We start from the raw sequence: 21465 nt of genomic DNA, 5'->3' as shown, positions 1-21465 counted from the left end.
CATAAGCACTGGCCTTAATTGCTTCTTTATCAGATGCCTTCTGGAAGGCCATGTAAGTAACATCTACAAAGCTCATCCTGTTTACTATGTTATTCATCTTGTCCAAAATCTTAAAAATCAGTCATTGGAAGCAGCTATTTCCAGCAGCATACCTTTCTCCCCATCACAACCAAGAGAAAATCTGCAGATGCTGGAAATCCAAGCAACGCCCGCAAAATGCTAAAGGACCTCAGCGCCAGGCAGCATCTATGCAGTCGACGTTTTGGACCGCAACCCTTCGGCAGGATAGATTTCACCCTGAAACGTCGACAGTACTCTTTTTCCATAGATGCTGCCTGTCCTGCTGAGTTCCTCCAGCATTTTGTGTCTTACTATGTTATTCATCTTGTCCAAAATGGTAACAATCAGTTATCAGAAGTAGCCATTTCCAGCAGCATATTTCTTTCCAACTTAACTATTAAGTTCAAAGATTCAGCCACCTCCCAAATCCTTATTTTTTTTTATGACACTTCCATGCAGACGACATGCAACATTTAAAGCATCACAGTCATCATTAACGAATCTCCTGGAATAATTAATAAACAGACAGGTAACATATCTGTGAACTATATTCATTGAACTATTTCATTTTAGCTGTTCGCTATGTGGAAAACTTCTGCATTTTTCTAAATTCAGCTGGGTAATTTTAGAGGGTGTTTATCTGCTTTGGAAAGTTAATGATTTGAACTAAGAGCTGTTAAGTGACAGAGATTTGGATCGCAGCCCAGTTGTGATTCCCCACACAAAAAACTAAGCAGGTTTTTTTTATTGTGTGTAAATATCTTATCAAATGCATGACCTTTGTTGCTGAGGGGGAGAGAAAGGGCAATGGTGATAAGTGAATTTATACATATCCACTAAGGCAAATGGAAATATTAATGGCAAATCTGTTTAAAGAGCAGCTAATCTGCATTATCACCCACCAATGTTGGAAATTCTGTCCTGTAATTCCAATGATTCTTTTCCTTCACCTTCTCGTGCACCCCACCCAACTCACCACCAAGAATGGAATAACATGTAGGCATTTTTGAATGCACTTTCAATAATAAAGTAGAATTGAACTTAATTTGTAACCCAAACAATTAATCTTCTGAAAGAAATGAGTACCAGCCAGGAATGCAAATCCTGTCCAATTATATTAAGTAACTCTTACTGAGTAACCTTGAACATTGCTTTCCATAGGTTCTGAAACCAGTGCATCCCATAGAACATTAATCTGAGAGATAAGTGGTAATACCCTTTATACCCTTACTTTGTGTTGGAAAATTAAAACTTTATATTATGAGATTTGTTATTGGTTCGCCAAAGCCGAAAAGAGCTGCTGAAAGAAAGTTCTAATTACTTTAATTATAAATTGCTGAAATGCAGTCTAAACCCATGTCAAATTATTTATTACAAAGGTCATGTCTCACCCTGGAGTGATCCAGAGACGGGCGTTTTTTCAGTACTTACAGCTGTCCTCTTCTTCAGTGAAAACGCTGATCACATAGCAGGCATAGACAAAACCAATGAGCTGTAGGGAGATGTAACAGGGAAAAGCCAAGGTTATCCAATGTTTTCGGGTAGCTTTCAACATATCCATCCGAGGCTGATCAAACTAGAACTATCTATACCTTACCTATGGACCAGTTCTGTCAAACAAGATTTTTTTTTGATAACTGTTATCATATCAGGGTGTTTTAATATCAATTCACCAAAATGCATGTAGAAATTGAAAGCTATGTTCATGACATGGAAAAGTCAGATTTGATAAACTATCTCATCTACTATTCTGAAGTGCTTTTTTAAAAATAAAATCAAATGAGCAACCAAGGTATTTCAGAAACAATAAATCAGTACCTAGAAATCAGCTTGATATCTATTAAGTGGTGAAAAAATGTCGTAAGACATATTCTTCCTCTAACTGCTGCATTTCATTTTCACATTCCTGACTGGGAGATGGTTAAGACCAGTTCTGTTGGACCAGCACTATACTGCACAACTTCTCTAGCAGGAGGAAGCTTCATGTAAATAACAGGGCCTGGAATGAAGCTATCATTTCTGCCTGATGGACATACAGGACAATGTCTCCAACATATAAAACCTGACAAGATCAAAATTTTGTCTGAGCATGTGTTAAGACCGAAGGCTTTAATAGTAATATCCCTTTGATAGGCCACTTCTCCTTTTTTTAAAAAAAAGGGCTATTCCCCCTACTGGTACTTCTGGTGCAAGGATATTATGATATTTCTTCCAGTTGCCCTTGCATTGGTATTTTGCTCCGATCTTCCTCTGTAGATATCACAGTAAGTGATATCAGAAGCTTTGAGCTGATGTGTTTGCCTGGAAATGACAACAGATATAATTGATGCTCAGATGAAGTGTTCTAGTCCAGACCTGAATCCTAATATATTTTGACCAATAATGTCCCCAAGATGGTACTAGCAAAGGCAGACACTAAGGAGGCGATAATGAGAGCTGAATAACTACCTAATATTTCTGTTGGAATACTTTCCAGTGGCATTTTAATCATAATTTCCCATGATTTACATGGCACTGCATCAAAGAATATACTAGTGATCTCACTTTTAAGATGCCATAAACTGCCTGACATTTAGACAAAATTAGTAACAAGCAAAGACACAGTGGATTCTCCAGTTCCAAATAATAGCGTTAGTTTTAAATTCCTAGATCATGTTTCAACGTTTCTAGTCAGGAAGTTTAGCCAACCAAAGCTCCACAAGTACAATGTGGCCATACTCTTAGACAAAATTACTTTTGAGCCACTGACAGCAGAGTTAATAGTCATGTTCAACAGACGAGGGATTCCATGGACACCAGATTTGGTAACAGTGACCTGGCCAAATTGCCAGACGCAGGCAGTGTAAGAGGAAGCAGAAACGTGGCAAATGGAGCCAGAGCACTACCCTGGCTGACAGCTAACCTTACCAGGCCAGCAGAATCATCATCTTTCCTGGCCAATATCCACTCACTAGAAAATAAAATGGACTCACTGGGACTGAGAATGAATGCACAGAAAGAGATGAGAAACTGCTGCATTCTGGTTTGCACTGAAACGCAGCTAAGCAACAACATGCCCGACTCGGCACCTTAGCTCGATGCAATAACTCTGCTCCACAGATTAACTCCATCTGTCAAATTCAAAGGTGTGTACATTAACAAACTCATCTGTAGCTAGTAGTCACTGTTCTGGGGCAAATAAATTGAACGCCGGCCACATTAACTGTTCAGGGAGTTTATTGTTGTGTTCATCACCACTGTCACAACTCCCCAAGTGCAAACACCAAGGATGCACTGCGAGACCTTTATAGCATCATCAGCTCTCTACAAAACAAGTATTCAAGAGAATCTCTTCATAAATGCAGGAGACTTCAAATATGTTAACCTGCAGGACATTTTACCCAGATTTCTCCAATACATCACCATGGCCATTAGGGGAACAATCAGACTCAACAATGTTTATGCAAGCAGACACAGTACTTACAAAGCCACCCCACACTGCATCTTGGCCTCTCTGACCACATCTCCACAATGTTAATCCTCGCACACTGACCACTGCTGAAAATGGAGAAACCAGTAAAAAGGACTATCATTGTATGGTCCAATGAGGCAATCTATAAGACCATAAGATATAGGAGCAGAATTAGGCCATTTGGCCCATCGAGTCTGCTCTGCCATCTCATCATGGCTCATCCAATTTTCCTCTCAGCCCCAATCCCCGTATCCCTTCATGCCCTGACCAATCAAGAATCTATCAACCTCTGCCCTAAATATACATACAGCCTTGGCCTCCAGAGCCGCCTGGGGCAAAGAATTCCACAGATTCAGCACTCTCTATGCTTAAGGACTGTTTTGAACAAACTAGCTGGCAGATGTTCAAGGAAGTCACCAAAGACCAAGAAGACACTGACCTTGAGGAATATGCCTCATCTGTCATCGGCTACATCAGTAAGTGTGTAGATAACAATGGTACCTCAAGAACTGTTACCTCACGGCCCAACCAGAACCCTGGCTGAATGCAGAGTTGCACTCCCTACTAAAAGCCCGAGATACTGCCTTCAAGTCTGGTGACAGAATAGCTTTCTCAGCAGCCAAGAAAAACATCATCTTAAGCATCAAGAGGACTAAGACCACCTACGCTCAAAAAATTCAGGTGCACCTGTCCGACAACAATCTCTGCAGTACGAGCATGCAAGGAAAAACAGTGTCAACTGTACCTGTGATACTTCCCTCCCTGACGCCGCAAAAACAATATTTACGTAAGAAACACAATGTCTGTCATGAAAGCTACCCCACTCCCAGGTGAGCAATCACCGTCTGTAACAGCAGCAGACGTGAGAAGCCCACTGCAGAGAGTCAAACCCCAGGCCAGATAACATCCCAGGCTGAGTACTCAGCGAGTGTATACACCAGCTCACTGACCTCTTCATGGACATCTTCAACACATCACTCATCCAAGCTGCTGTCTCCACATGCTGCAAATCAACCAGCATCATCATCAAAGAACTTTGCATCTTCAGAACTAAATGTCTACTGCCTAGTGGCAGTGATGCCAATCAGCATGAATGGACAGTAATGGTACATATCAAAACCTCCATTGCAGCCACAAGTCAATGACAGACCCACTTACCAACAGATGCCATAGCATCTGTCATGTCCCTGGCTCTGATACACCTAGAAAACAAAGACACTTATGTCAGAAAACTGATCTGAAGTGCAGTTCGTCATTCAATACTATTGTCCCACAGACCTTGGTGAACAAATTCCTTACTCCTCAGCCTAAATACACAACTGTGCATCTGAGTGTTGGGCTTCCTAACCAACAGACCTCAGATAGTCAGGATGTACAAACACTCCTCCCTCCACATCATCCTCAACATGGGTGCTCTCCCAGGCAGAGTGCTGAGCCTATTGCCGTACACTCTGCTCACACATGACTGCACAGCGAAATACCCAGGTAACCGTATTGACAAATTCACTGATAACATGACAGTGATAGAGCTTGTCACCAATGATGATGCGCCGGCAGATAGGAGGTGGAAGAGCCAAGCAAATAACCTCTTCCTGAAAGTCAACAAGACGAAGGAGATGATTATCAACTTCAGGAGAACTCACACTACTCACACCCCCACTTTACATTCACAGCACAACAGCGGAAATTGCGAGCAGTTTCAATCTCTTGGGAGCGCACATCACTCACAACCTGTCTTCGTCGCAGAACACATTCTACACCATCAGGAAAGCTCACCAACACCTCGAATTTCTGAGAAGGCTGAACAGAGCTGGACGTTGCACATCATTCTACAGATGCGCAGCATCCCATCGAGCTGCACCACTACATACTACGGAAACTAAACTGCAGCGGACGGGAAGGCTCCACAACGGGTAGACATACTGCCCAACACATCACCAGCAACACCCTAACTACCATCGAGGACATACATACAGGAAGGTGCCAGAAAATGGCCAGTAACTTCATGAAGGATCCCACCTACCTTGCTCATGGACTGTTCATTCCAGTCCATTAAGGGAGGAGGCTACGTAGCAAACATGCCAGGACCACCAGACTCAGTTACTTTCCCCAAGCACTAAGGCTGATCAACACCTCCACCCACTAATCTACCCCTTCACACATCTAGTCACTACTACTTTATTTCCTGTCAGTCGCCTTATGTACAGACACTCCCGTATCTATGGACATACAGTACAATCAATGTATATAAACTATATTATGCATTTGTATTTATTATATTTTTGTTATTATTGTGTTTTTTACCTTATTGTGTTTTTTGCGCTGCATCAGATCTGGTGTAACAACTATTACGTATTCCTTTGCACTTGTGTACAGGGAATGAAAATAAACAGTCTAGAATCTTGATAAATTGAAGTAGGAATAGTTGTGGTAATGTTGGAAGCTACCAGATAATCTCATCTCCTGTCAGACACTTTATAAATCAGATTAATTGATTCTTGTACCTTCAGAGAACCACATGGAGTGTCAAGTGGAATGACATTCTCTCAAGCACCACTCACAACAATTCCTTCAGGCAGGAGGGCAGGTACTGGACTGCATGATTCACTCCCACATCCTTATCTTTCCCTGCACCCTAAATCCTTCAGACTTTGAGAAATTTGCACTCATTCCATACTTTTGCGACCCTCTGAATGAAGAAATTTTCGCTCATGTTCACTTTAAATTTTTCACCTTTCACACTTAACTCATGACCTCCAGTTATAGTTCCACCAAACTCAGTGGAAAAAGCCTGTTTGCATTTACCCTATCAATGCCCTACTATTCACTATATAAGACCTCCCCTGTTTGATCCTACCAAAGTGCAACACCTCACACTTGTCTGCATTGAATTTCACCCGCCATTTTTTGAGCTGCTCCTTATCTCAATGCAAGCTCTGATAGTCTTCTTCACCATCCATTACACCCCCAATTTTGGTGTATTCTACAAATTTGCTGATTCAATTAACAACATTATCATTCAGATCATTAATATAGATGACAAACAACAATGGGCCCAGCACTAATTCCTGCTCTACTCCACTAGTCACAGGCCTCCAGTCGGAGAAGCAACCATCTACTACCACTCTCTATCTTTTCCCACAAAGCCAGTGTCTAATCCAATTTACAACCTCATCTTCAATGTCAAGTGTCTGAACCTTCTTGACCAACTCCTCGTGTGGGACCATGTCAAATGCCTTACTAAAGTCCATGTAGACAACATCCACTGCCTTGCCTTCTGGTAACTTCCTCGAAAAACTCTGTAACGTTGGTTAGACACTACTTACCACACACAAAACCATGCTGACTATCCCTAATCTGTCCATGTCTGTCCAAATACTCATATATCCCATCCATAGAAACATAGAAACATAGAAAATAGGGCCAAAAGTCCTGTAATGTGCTGTAAATTTCTATGTTCTATAAATGCTCTAACAGGAAGTTTTGCTAGTGCGGCATGGGGAGAGGGGCAGGGAGTGATGTTTAAACTGGAGTTGCAAGGGTATGGGAACCAGAATGCCTGAACAGTTAGTGGAGAGGTTGAGGAAACAGATGTTGTTAAGACCTCAGACAAAGTCAGGAATCAGAAGATGACTGGTGCAACTAATGTCCTGAGGTGCGTATGTTTCAAGTATTGTAGGAAAGGCAGATGAGCTCAGGGCATGGATCAACACATGGAATTATGATATTGTAGCCATGAGTGAAACTTGGTTGCAGGAGGAACAGGACTGGCAGCTCAGTAGTGTTGTGCTGACCATGTAACCTACTCCAGAGACTGCCTAGAATTTCCCTACCACATAGCCCTCTATTTTTCTAAGCTCCACGTACCTATCTAAGAGGGTCTTAAAAGATCCTATTGTATCCATTTCTACTACCACTGCCGGCAGTGCATTCCACGCACCCACCACTCTCTGTGTGAAAAACTTATCCCTGACATCTCCTCAGTACCTATTTGCAAGCACTTTAATACTATGCCCCATCATATTAGCCATTTCAGCCCTGGGAAAGAGCCTCTGGCTATCCATACAATCAACGCCTATCATCATCTTATACACCTCTATCAGGTCACCGCTCATCCTCCGTCGCTCCAAGAAAAGGCCAAGTTCACTCAACCTATTCTCATAAAGTACCCCTCCAATCGAGGCAACATCCTCGTAAATCTCCTCTGCACTGCACATTTGTCCCCTTCCAGTTCAGGTACAAACTGTCTCTTCTGTGGAGGTAAAGGTTCCACCTTCCCCGGAAGAGAGCTAAATGACCCAAAAATCTGATGCCCTCTCTCCTACACCAACTCCTTAACCATGTGTTAAACTGTATAACCTTCCTATTTCTGGCCACACTAGCATGTGACATGGGTAGTAATACTGAGATCACAACACTGAAGGTCCTTCCTTGCAAGGTGGAAGGTCCCAATGGAATACCTGGTAAGGCTCTGAAAACCTGTGCCAACCAACTGGCGGGAGTATTCGAGGACATTTTCAACCTCTCACTGCTACAGGCAGAAGTTCCCACTTACTTCAGAAAGGCAAAAATTATACCAGTGCCTAAGAAGAATAACGTGAGCTGCCTTCATGACTATTGCCCAGTAACTCACATCTACAGTGATGAAATGCTTTGAGAGGCTGGTCATGACTAGACTGAACTCCTGCCTCAGCAAGGACCTGGACCCGTTGCATTTTGCTTATCGCCGCAATAGGTCAACGGCAGACGCAATCTCAATGGCTCTTCACATGGCCTTAGACCACCTGGACAATACAAACACCTATGTCAAGATTCTGTTCATCGACTATAGCTCAGCATTTAAGACCATCATTCCCACAAACCTGACTGATAAGTTACCGAAGCTGGACTCTGTACATCCCTCTGCAATTGGATGCTCGACTTCCTAACAGGAAGACCACAATCAGTGTGTATTTGAGATAATATCTCCTCCTCACTGACGATCAACACTGGTGCACCTTGGGCGTGTACTTAGCCCACTGCTCTACTCTCTCTATACACATGACTGTGTGGCTAGGCATAGTTCAAATACTATCTATAAATTTGCTGATAATACAACTATTGTTGGTAGAATCTCAGGTGGTGACGAGAGGGCGTACAGGAGTGAGATATACCAACTAGTGGAGTGGTGCCATAGGAACAACCTGGCACTCAACGTCAGTAAGACGAAAGAGCTGATCGTGGACTTCAAGAAGGGTAAGATGAAGGAACACGTACCAATCCTCATAGAGGGATCAGAAGTGGAGAGAGTGAGCAGTTTCAAGTTCCTGAGTGTCAAGATCTCTGAGGATCTAATCTGGTCCCAACATATCGATGCAGCTACAAAGAAGGCAAGACAGTGACTACACTTCATTAGGAGTTTGAGGAGATTTGGTATGTTAACAAAACCACTCATAAATCTCTGACAGGCTGTATCACAGTCTGCTACTGCAAAGGCTGCAGAGGGGAGTAAATTTAGTCAGCTCCATCTTGGCTACTAGCCTACAAAGTACCCAGGACATCTTCAAGGAGCGGTGTCTCAGAAAGGCAGCATCCATTATTAAGGACATCCAGCACCCAGGGCATGCCCTTTTCTCATTATTACCATCAGGTAGGAGGTACAGAAGCCTGAAGGCGCACACTCAGCGATTCAGGAACAGCTTCTTCCCCACTGGCATCCGATTCCTAAATGGATATTGAACCTGTGAACACCATCTCATTTTTTAATATATATCATCTCTGTTTTTGCACAATTTTTAATCTATTCAATATACATGTACAGTACTGTTATTTATTTATTTATTTTCTTCTATATTATGTATTGCATTGAACTGCTGCTGCTAAGTTAACATACATGCCGGTGATAATAAACCTGTTTCTGATTCCCCTTAACTTAGCACGCAACTCCCTGAACACTCTTTGCAGAACTTGTCAATCTTCCTACCTGTGTCATTGGTACCTACGTGGACCTCTGGCTGTTTACCCTTCCACTTAAGAACGCTGAAGACTCGATCCAAGATGTCCAGGACCCCGGCACCCGAACGGCAATGTACCATCCAGGAATCTCGTTCTTGTCCACAGCACCTCATTTCTGTTCCCCTAACTAACGAATCCCCATTCACCTCAGCTCGTATTGGAGATTTCTTCATTATTTGTCTCTGTTGTTTTAAATATATATTGTACTGCTCCTGAACTGTGCTAAATCTGCAGGAATTTGCAAGCAATTGTATTATTGGGGATACAACAGGTAATTGAGGGCAATTAGCTTTTGGGATTCAAAGGGAATTAAATCAACGTCAATCAAACTACAACTATTTTACATTAAAAGATGATCACCTTCATTATTTTATCATTGACACCATGTTGAATTTGTCACATTTCAACAAGGATTATAACATTTATTTTCTAGTCAAGTAATTCAAACCCACATAGAAAGATACCTTGGAGATTTGAAGTTCTCTATAGCAAAGAGAAGGATTGGTCCTAAATTCAAACAATTAATTGTCCATAAACATTGTCTTTGTGGTTTTGCTTTCAGTCTCTTCTATCTTGTCAGTGATTAGATGACACCCAGATAAGAGCTCTCATTTATATGCCTAAAGCAGACAAGACAGTGAATGCAAATAATTCCTTGTAATTAATACACAATTGTTTCTAAGATTCTACTGAATTACTAACCTGTAGAGCTATCAACAGTTCATTAATAAACTTGACTTCAATATTATCAGAAAACATGCATTCAGCAAGAAATCACTGGTCACTTTGAGGGCTGGCAATGTTAATGCTTAATGAAAAATTTGGTATGGTAGTGAATGTTAACTGTCAGTCCAACAGCTCCTCTTTAGTATTGGTTGCAGCAAGATACCGCTTTGTCTTTGGTATCTCTCATGGGGGTCTACTATATGTAAGATCTGGTAACGCATTATTTCTAAAAGTGGATTATTTTTTCCATGTGTTGTTTTAGCATTCCACAAGCATTTATTTAAATTGATTTCCTTTGTTCCTCACTGTAACAAATATCAAGAACCTCCTATTGTCCTTTTTATTTTACAATAAGTTTACATCCATGCCAGATTTAAAGAGTATTCCATGAGATTGAATTTTCATGGAGGTAAAGGAAGCATTCAATTTCCCATCATTATTCCATAGTCCATTTCTCCAGGCAAAACTTCAGAGAAAATACCAACAGACAATTCCTAGTTGGATTTTCCAATAAAATTATGACAAGCAGTCAGCAGTACACCCACACAAACACCAGTCCCAACTCATGATCACATTTTAGTGCCCCCGTGTTTCATTCCTCTCATAAACATTTCTCTTTCTCTACTTAAGAACCTTACAGAAAAGGATGGAAGTAGAGGCAAGTACAAGATTAATGCTTCAGGATTTGGGAAAACATTTCCGGCAGTGATTAAATGTTGATTGCTATTCTGCATGAAAAAGCTCTGAAATGCTCGACCAATTTTACCCTGTGCAGCAAAGTCATACATATTAATCACTTCTAAGAACGTGAAACTTCCAGAAATAGAAGCAGAGTAGGACACTTATCACTGTAAATTTGTCATATTATTCAGAACCATTTAACATTTTACCTCAATTTCCCAAATACAAAACAAAACTTCTTAATCCTGTCTTTAATATACTCAAGTTTCTGAAGACATATGACATTTTGAGATAAGAAATTACTCTTCACACCTTCCTCTTGTAGCTAAGTTCCTATTTTAAGATTGGTATTTTCAGTTCAAGCTAAGGGAAATACTCGCTGATCATTGACCAAGTAAACCCCCTTAGGTATTTAACATATCACGTTTTCACCTCCTGTTCTTCTAAATGAGGCCACATCGGTCCAGTCTACCCATTTTATTGGACTACTTTAACAGCTGTACTTGAGGAGTCTAACTTGCTGTCTAACAACCTCTCATTCAGCCTGTTTATTAGTCGTGCTCAAACTTCTCATCTCAGGCCCACATGGCCTAACTCTTATTTTGAAACTGAGACACGTGGTTTGACATTCCTTAGTGAGGGGTAACATCCGCTCTGTATCTATTCTCAAGCCCTATACAACTTCAGTGCTTTTATTGAACTCAACTCTCATACTACTAAGCTCTAGAGCATACAGGGCTGGTCCGGTCAATCACTCCTCATGTAGTAAACCCACCATTCCAGAAACCAGGCTAGTAAGTCTCAGTTGCATTTCCTCCATAACAAATATTTCAATTCTTAGTTTAGGAAACTGAAACTGTAAGCACTGTCAAAGTGTGGTCTTAATGCAGTAAAATATCGCAGTCTTGTATTTATATCATGGATTAATTAAATTACACTTTTATTCAAACTCAAGTTTAGAGCTGGCCACATTCAGAATTGCAAATTATGGACAATGTTCCCTCTAAGGTGTACACATGCGCGCGTGCGTCATGTCTTTTGCTACTAGCGCACAAATGAATATAATCTGTTCACAAAAAGGTGTCACCCACTACCTCATTGGAATGTTAAGTATATTTCATGATCATACACAATCACGTTTCATTTTCCAGTTTCTGATGCAGACGGCGTTGACAACGAGGAGTTTGTGATGACTTGTCTGCAGAATTTAGAACTGGTTTTTTAATACTATTTTTTATTGAAAAAAAAATTGATTCACTAAGTTGAATTCCAAAGAAGCAAAGGGCGTGAAGCACAAAAGAACTGCTAGTTCATCTGAAGTGGAATAGCTTAATGAAACAGTAGAAACTGCTGCACCCGAAAGCTCATGAGATCAGGAATATGCAGTTACGAGAAATATTTATGTACAATGCAGAAACTGGTGTTACCTGCATGTGCTGTTGCATTGCACAAGTTGCTAGAGAGTTTGCAAGTGGGAAGAAATGGAGTGATATTTGGAAATTTGACTTCTTAAAGTGCCATTTAGCAAGCAAGTCACCTATGGACAATGTGCAAAACTTCCAGCGAGAAACTCGCGTGACAGGCCTGATATGTATTCTTTCTGAGAGTGCAGACAGCGAAAACAACCAAACCCAGAGGAGATCCCAGTTCTTTAGATCAGTGTTTTGCTAGCTGTTCAAATGAATACCTCTATATATAAAATTCAGTCCGCACATGTTGTCATCACTGGGCAAAAAATTGCACAGCATAATATTTTTATACCCATTGGTCATTTCAAATCAGAGGGAACAATGATTATGAATATGTCATGAATAAGACCCATTTAATATTTGTTCTGCTTTAAGATGATTAGCAATATATTCTTTTTGAAGCAGCCGAGATACAGAATCCTCCTTGAAAATCTGGTTATACTTGAATATCTGATTACTAACAGTGATATAAAATATCTTTAAACTTCTGAATAATGATTGTGATCTGTTTTGAGCTTGTCATCTTGGGAATATAGTTTAGTAGTGAGAAGAATTGTAATATAATACTTTCAGATCTTAACACTTGAGCACTATGTCAATGAAGTATTTAATAAAACAAATTAGCTTCGAATGCTATTATTTTAATATGGTAAAATGAATTTAATTAAAAATATGATCTAATGAATATGTTCACTTATTAAATAACTTGGTGAGTAACCTCGAGCACAGTGTATATATTAATACTATATAGAATGTCCCCAGTGTGTTTAGTGGAGTTTCACTTAATGTCAAGAATATACTGATGGCCAAAATTTAGTGTCTGGCATTTACGCCAAATTTATAAGACTACTTAATATAACTACACTCTGAGGAGTCTATCAGATACTTGCTCTCTAAAAAAGTGACCTTTAAGCCTGTTTATTAAAATCTTTCTCAAATACAAAGAATTTCTTACTCTTAGTTTATGATTGAAATAACTATGCGTGACTGACAGCGTGAAAATTGCTTGCTATCTGTAACTTGTCTGAAGCCAACATTCTATCTGAAATGAGAGTGCTTCACTGCACTGCTTTGTGGTAATATGTTTTTGTTTGATTTTACTTTCAAAATCATTCTGGGACTTAACGAGATTCCCAACATCACATTTTGATACATGCTAGACGAACCTTCCCAGAAAAGGCTGTAAGTTGTGGAACCAGCTCAATTGTCTCATGGCCTCAGAAGAGCCACCTTCCAGAGTGTCTATCAAGCTTTGTACTAAGAGGATAAGACAAGCAACTGGGGCGGGTGGGGGGGTGTGTCTTGGAAAAATAGTTAAATAGTACACAGCTTGGGAGGCAGTGCACACTGATGTAGATGTGGCTCCAATGTAACACCAGTAGGAAAGAATACCTTTGCTACCAGGAGTGGGCAGATGTTCACTATGTTCACTATGGCACTGGAAAAAGGCAGAGTTTGGAACTTTAATGAAACAAAACTCCTGAATGAAAAGCTGGGAAATAGATAAAGATCTCTGGTGTGAGAACTGAACTTGGAACCTGAGATTACCAGGCTGCTTCTTGACAATTGTTGGGCGGCACAGGAGAGTAGTGGTTAGCACAACGCTCTACAGTACAGGTGACACAGGTTCAATTCTCGCTACTGCCTGTAAGGAGTTGGTACGTTCTCCCCGTGAGGGGAGGAGGAGAAGATGGCGGCGTGACGCAGCATTCAGCGGCCACTCCGGTGAGTGATATCTGTTATCTGCCAAGTAGGGTGCCGTGCACAGTCCTGATTTGATGGAGACAGACGTGAGAGCATGGAGGAACTTGAAGAAAGATGGCACCGGTAACTGGCGACTTTGCACGTGCTCTCCTGAGCAAACTGCCCTCTCCACTATCCTATATCCGAGAAACCCTTCTAAACCTTCAATCTGGTACATCTAGCAAGATCAACAACACCCTGGCGAAGCTACTGACCCAGCTGGAGACCACCGCGCCAGAATTGCTTCTTAAACTCCGGACCGCACCTGGACCCGACCAGCAAGGCCCACCATGTTCCTGGAGACCCGCGGTCTGCTACCGTGCTGGAGCGCTTGGAGACATGGCCCATTCCGACCAGCACCTCTCCGGAGCAGACGACCACACAGAAGTGACGGCGGAGACCTCAAGGTACCCCAGAAGCTTCCCCGGAGCGACCACCATAAAGCCCCATTGGTGGCCATCCACAGCTGCCGGAAGTGAGGCCTCCGCCGCCGACCTCGGAAATCAAGCCTGAGGCTCGGCTGGAGCGGAGGCCTCCGCAACCGTGACTTGGCTTACGGACTTGTTTCAGCCAGGAGCCCGGCCATCCGGGATTAAGTGTAAGCTTTGGGGCCCGACCCAATTGACAGCCCGGGCCCCCCGCAGCTGGAAGTGGCAGCAGACCCTCCCCCATCACTCGGCCCGACCCGGAACACCTGATGATGCGACCCACCGACCGATCCCCGCGGGATGCGTCCACCAACCTCAAAGAGCTGACAACAACACACTGCATCGATGGAAACCTGGAAAGATACACTATTTACCGAGGAAGTGTGGGAAAAGAGCTGGGCCAGATTGAAGCTGAGGAGTTTCAGGGTCCCTATGCCCACCATCCTACTAGCTAAGCCATAGAGACCAAGGAGGATGATCTTAAAGGGAGACTCACCTACTGCAGGGAGATGCAGAACTGCTGTGTATTCTGTTTCACCGAGACCTGGCTCTCCCCTGTCACCCCCAACTGTGCCATCCGACCAGAGGGATTTTCGATCCATCGGATGGACCGCACGGCGTCTTCAGGCAAGACGAGGGGAGGTGGTGTCTGCCTATCACCATTTACACCTCGGACTTCAACTACTGCACAGAGTCCTGTCATCTTCAGAAGTTTTCTGATGACTCTGCCATAGTTGGATGCATCAGCAAGGGAGATGAGGCTGAGTACAGGGCTATGGTAGGAAACTTTGTCACATGGTGTGAGCAGAATTATCTGCAGCTTAATGTGAAAAAGACTAAGGAGCTGGTGGTAGACCTGAGAAGGGCTAAAGCACCAGTGACCCCTGTTTCCATCCAGGGGGTCAGTGTGGACATGATGGAGGATTACAAATACCTGGGGATATGAATTGACAATAAACTGGACTGGTGAAAGAACACTGAGGCTGTCTACAAGAAGGGTCAGGGCCGTCTCTATTTCCTGAGGAGACTGAGGTCCTTTACCATCTGTTGGACGCTACTGAGGATGTTCTATGAGTCTGTGGTGGCCAGTGCGATCATGTTTGCTGTTGTGTGCTGGGGCAGCAGGCTGAGGGTGGCAGACACCAACAGAATCAACAAAATCATTCGTAAGGCCAGTGATGTTGTGGGGATGGAACTGGACTCTCTGACGGTGGTGTCTGAAAAGAGGATGCTGTCCAAGTTGCATGTCATCTTGGACAATGTCTCCCAACTACTACATAATGGACTGGTTGGGCACAGGAGTACATTCAGCCAGAGACTCATTCCACCAAGATGCAACACAGAGCGTCATAGGAAGTCATTCCTGCCTGTGGCCATCAAACTTTACAACTCCTCCCTTGGAGGGTCAGACACCCTGAACCAATAGGCTAGTCTTGGACTTATTTCCTGGCATAATTTACATATTGCTATTTAATTATTTATGGTTTTATCACCATTTAATTATTTACGGTGCAACTGTAATGAAAACCAATTTCCCTCGGGATCAATGAAGTATGACTATGACTATCGATCAACACTGCGTGGTGCTCGGACACAGTGGCACTGATAAGCTCCTGCAGCCCGGACCTGGAACACCTGTTGGTGAAGGGTCGTCCCTACTATCTGCCACGGGAATTCACCTCGGTCATACTGACAGCGGTCTACATTCCCCCCCAGGCGGACGTGGAGTGTGCTCTGAACATACTGTATGCCGACATTAGTGAACTTGAGACCAGGTATCCGGAGGCTTTGCTCATTACAGCCGGGGACTTTAACCAGGCCAACCTCAGAAAGGCGCTGCCAAAGTTATACCAACATGTCTCCTGCCCCACTAGAGGCCCGAATATACTTGACCACTGCTACACAGCAGTCAAGGATGCCTACCGTTCCATCCCACGATCTCACTTCGGAAAATCGGACCATCAGGCCGTACTCCTCCTCCGGGCTTACAAACAGAAACTGAAGCAGGAGGTCACGGTGTCAAAAGCAGTGTCGCGTTGGATGGAGGAAACAGATGAGGTCCTCCGTGACTGCTTTGAATCGGTGGACTGGTTAGTATTCAAGGACCTGGCAGCTAACCTCGATGAGTATGCCTCAGCAGTCACGGACTTTATTTGGAAATGTACGGAGGACTGTGTGTCTCGCAAGACCATCTGGGTATTCCCTAACTGGAAACCTTGGATGAATTATGAGGTCAAATCCCTTTTAAAGGCTAGAGCTGCGGATTTTAGGTCCGGGGATACCTGTTGCTACACAGAATCCAGGCGTGAACTCCGGAAAGCCATTAAGGGCGCCAAGAGGCAATATCGAGCCAAGTTGGAAGCCCAGGCTAACCAGAGGGATGCCAGTAGACTATGGCAGGGTCTAAATGAGATCACTGGGTGCAAAGAAAAGGCTGGGAATATCAATAACTGTGGCGCTTCTCTTCCTGACGAACTTAACGTGTTCTACGCAAGATTTGAATAGAAGAAGAGCGTCCCACTCCCTCCGAATGAACCGCACCTGGTGGCATCGAGATTCATCGTCACTGAGGAGGACGTTAGAAGGGCCTTCCTGAAGATAAATCCAAGGAAGGCGACGGGCCCAGGTGGCATCCCAGGACAGGTTCTCCGGGCCTGTGCAAGCGAGCTAGGTGGAGTGTTTGCTGACATCTTCAACTGCTCCTTGCTTCAGTCTAAGATCCCATAGAAGACCATAGAAACTATAGAAACTACAGCACAGAAACAGGCCTTTTGGCCCTTCTTGGCTGTGCCGAACCATTTTCTGCCTAGTCTCACTGACCTGCACACGGACCATATCCCTCCATACACCTCCCATCCATGTATCTGTCCAATTTATTCTTAAATGTTAATAAAGAACCCGCATTTACCACCTCGTCTGGCAGCTCATTCCACACTCCCACCACTCTCTGTGTGAAGAAGCCCCCCCTAATGTTCCCTCGTGTTTTAAGAAGGCAACGATAATCCCAGTGCCGAAGAAGAGCAAGACGGCATGCCTGAATGACTATTGACCTGTGGCTCTGATATCAATTGCTATGAAGTGCTTCGAGAGATTGGTTTTGGCACACATCAACCACAGTCTACCGGTCAATCTCGACGCTTTGCAATTCGCCTACCAGAGCAACAAGTCAACGGCAGATGCCATCTCTCTGGCCCTACATTCCTCCTTAGAACACCTGAAGAATAAAGATGCATACGTAAGTCTCCTTTTCATTGACTACAGCTCTACCTTTAATACCGTCATTCCAGATAAACTGATTCCTAAGCTCCAGAACCTGGGCCATAGCACTCAGATCTGCAGCTGGATCTTCAACTTCCTCACAGACAGGACCTAGGCTGTGAAAATAGGGGACAAGCTCTCCTCTACAATCACTTTGAGCACCGGTGCCCCACAAGTCTGTGTACTCAGCCCCCTGCTGTACTCACTGTACACTCATGATTGTGTAGCCAAGTTTCCATCAAACTCAATATGTAAGTTTGTTGATGACACAACAATTGTAGTCCGTATCTCGGGTAATGATGATTTTGAGTACAGAGGGGAAATTAAGAACCTGGTGGCATGGTGCAAAGACAATAACCTATCCCTCAACGTCAGCAAGACGAAGGAATTAGTTGTTGACTTCAGAAGGAGTAGTAGATCGCATGACCCAATTTACATCAGTGGTGCTCAAGTGGAACAGGTCAAAAGCTTTAGGTTCCTCGGGGTCAATATCATAAATGACCTGACTTGGTCCAACCAAGCAGAGTTCACTGCCAAGAAGGCCCACCAGCGCCTTTACTTCCTGAGAAAACTAAAGAAATTTGGCCTATCCCCTAAAACCCTCACTAATTTTTATAGATGCACCATAGAAAGCATTCTTCTAGGGTGCATCACAACCTGGTATGGAAGTTGTCCTGTCCAAGACCGAAAGAAGCTGCAGAAGATCATGAACATGGCGCAGCACATCACACAAACCAATCTTCCGTCCTTGGACTCACTTTATACCGTACGCTGTCGGAGCAGGACCCATCCAGCCAACACAATTTTCATCCCTCTTCCCTCCGGGAGAAGGCTCAGAGCTTGAAGACTCATACAGCCAGATTTTGGAACAGCTTCTTTCCAACTGTGATAAGACTGCTGAAGGGATCCTGACCCGGACCTGGGCTGTACCCTCCAAACATCCGGACCTGCCTCTCGGTTTTTTTGCACTACCTTACTTTCCATTTATTCTATTTATGATTTATAATTTAAATTTTTAATATTTACTAATTTTTACTATTTTTATTATTTAATATTTGTAATCCAGGGAGTGGGAAGCGCAGAATCAAATATCGCTGTGACGATTGTACGTTCTAATATCAACTGTTTGGCGACAATAAAGTATAAAGAAACTTCTGAAATGCCTTCTTCGCTGTCGCTGCTACTGTGTGATCCAGAATCTCCGGAGGAGGAGGCCCCGAGTCCTTGGCTTTGCTTGTTGCTCGGCGGCCGGGGTGGGGTCAAAGCGCTCGGCAGACATGGTGCTTGGTGCTCGGTGTCGGAGGCTCGAAGTTTTCGGACCGACTCAGAGTCGGCTGTGGTCAGGTGCTTCCAATGGATCGGCAGTTGTCAGCCCCTGGAGGTTTATGGCAGGGAGAGTTTCTCCCTTTTGCCGCCTGCTATTGGGACTATCGGGAGTCGTTCGGAACTTTGAGACTTTTTTTTACAGTGCCCATGGTCTGCTCTTTGTCATTGCTGTAACTATATGTTATAACTATGTGGTCTTGTCAGTGTTAGTCTTTGGTTTGTCCTGTTTTTTTTGTGATATCACTCTGGAGGAACATTGTACTGCTCCCCAACTTTTCCTTCGCTACATTGACGAATACATTGGTGCTGCTTCTTGCACCCATGCTGAGCTCGTCAATTTCATCGACTTTACTTCTAACTTCCACCCAGCTCTCAAATTCACTTGGTCTATCTCGGACACTTCTCTCCCCTTTCTCGATCTCTTGGTCTCCATCTCTGGAGACAGACTGTCTACTGACATCTTCTACAAGCCCACTGACTCTCATAACTACCTCAACTATACCTCTTCCCACCCCGCCACATGCAAAAATGCCATTCCCTATTCCCAGTTCCTCCGTCTCCGCCGCATCAGCTCCCAGGATGAGGTTTTCCGTTCCAGGACATCTCAAATGTCCTCTTTCTTTAAGGATCTTGGTTTCCCTTCTGCTGTCATCAATGATGCCCTCACCCACATCTCCTCCATTTCCCGCACTTCGGCTCTCACCCCATCCTCCCACCACCACAACAGGGACAGAGTTCCCCTTGTCCTCACCTACCACCCCACCAGCCTCCGGATCCAGCAAATTATCCTCCGCAACTTCTGCCACCTTCAACAGGACCCCACCACTAAGCTCATCTTTCCCTCTCCACCCCTCTCTGCTTTCCGTAGGGTTCGGTCCCTCCGCGACTCCCTGGTCCACACGTACCTCCCCACGGATCTCCCACCCGGCACTTATCCCTGTAAGCGTAAGTGCTACACGTCCCTACACCTCCTCTCTTGCCACCACTCAGGGCCCCAAACAGTCCTTCCAGGTGAGGCAACACTTCACTTGTGAGTCTGTTGGGGTCATCTATTGCAACTGGTGCTCCCAGTGCAGCCTCCTCTACATCAGTGAAACCCGACGCAGATTGGAGGACCGCTTCATCGAGCACCTCCGCTCCGTCCGCCACAAAAGACAGGATCTCCCCGTAGCCACCTACTTCAACTCTACTTCCCATTCCTATTCGGATATGTCCATACATGGCCTCCTCTACTGCCATGATGAGGCTAAACTCAGGTTGGAGAAGCAACACCTCATATACCATCTAGGTAGTCTCCAGCCCCTTGGTACGAACATAGAATTCTCCAACTTCCGGTAATTCCCTCCCCCTCCCTTCCCCTATCTCTATTTCTCTCTGCCCCCTCCCCCCAGCTGCCTATCAGCTCCCTCATGGTTCCGCCTCCTTCTACTACCCATTGTGTTTTCCCCTATTCCTTCTTCACCTTTCCTGCCTATCACCTCCCTGCTTCCTCTCCCCCACCCCTTTATCTTTCCCCTTACTGGTTTTTCACCTGGAACCTACCAGCCTTCTCCTTCCCACCCTCCCCCCACCCTCTTTATAGGGCCTCTGTCCCTTCCCTCTTCAGTCCTGACAAAGGGTTCAGGCCCGAAACGTTGACTGTTCATTTCCACGGATGCTGCCCGACCTGCTGAGTTCTTCCAGCATGTTGTGAGTGTTACTTTGACCCCAGCATCTGCAGATTATTTTGTGTTTGTATCATTTCTTAAGGCATGTATTTCTAAATGACAATAAATGAGGACTGAGTGTCCTCATAATCTAATAATCTAATGTGGGTTTTCCCACTGTTCAAACACGTACCGGTTAGTGGGTTAATTGGTCATTGTCAATTGTCCTGTGATTGGGCTAGGATTAAACTGGGGGATTGCTGATGAGCAGGCTCAAAGGGCCTACTCCATGCTGTATGTCCATATATAAATAAACCCAGGAGAGCAGGGAGTCTCTTATTACATTCTTAATCCTTGTCTTTTACATGGTGGATGGCTTTGATGAATCGGGAGTGGAGTCACTCACTTCAGGTTATCAAGACTGAGCTACTTTGACAACTGCAATGTTTATGTGGCTGGTCCAGTTGAGTTCTGGTTAGTGATGAGCCTCAGGACATTGAAGATGGTGGCCCAGATAAAGATAATGTCACTGAGTGTCAAGGATGGGTATGTCTCTCTCTTGATGGAAAAGGTCACTGCTCGACTCTCTTGCCGTAAAATGTTAACTGCAGCTTTTGAGCCTTTAAGGAAATCTTTTTCAGATCTTGTTGAATAGAAACATAAACTGGTCCATTTTCAGCTGA

The 21465-nt window shown here is 43.9% G+C and overlaps 1 protein-coding gene across 2 annotated transcripts in view; it reads right to left on the bottom strand.

Annotated features, from left to right (window-relative positions):
* The window catches only part of LOC134343099 (sodium/potassium-transporting ATPase subunit beta-1-interacting protein 3), a 523347-nt gene that overhangs the window by 48274 nt on the left and 453608 nt on the right, over window positions 1-21465 (bottom strand). The window contains exon 5 of one of the 2 annotated variants that reach the window (XM_063041993.1): window positions 1452-1552. In XM_063041993.1, coding sequence (XP_062898063.1) covers window positions 1481-1552 — 72 coding nt within the window. In that variant the 3' untranslated portion in view covers window positions 1452-1480. The remainder of the gene's footprint in view (window positions 1-1451; window positions 1553-21465) is intronic. The other variant, XM_063041989.1, reaches the window with a different exon arrangement.

The sequence above is a fragment of the Mobula hypostoma genome, chromosome 1 (assembly GCF_963921235.1).
Source record: "Mobula hypostoma chromosome 1, sMobHyp1.1, whole genome shotgun sequence".
In the NCBI taxonomy this organism is placed as follows: domain Eukaryota; kingdom Metazoa; phylum Chordata; class Chondrichthyes; order Myliobatiformes; family Myliobatidae; genus Mobula; species Mobula hypostoma.
Note: the sequence above shows the minus strand (reverse complement) of the source record. Positions and strands in the feature narration are given on the sequence as shown.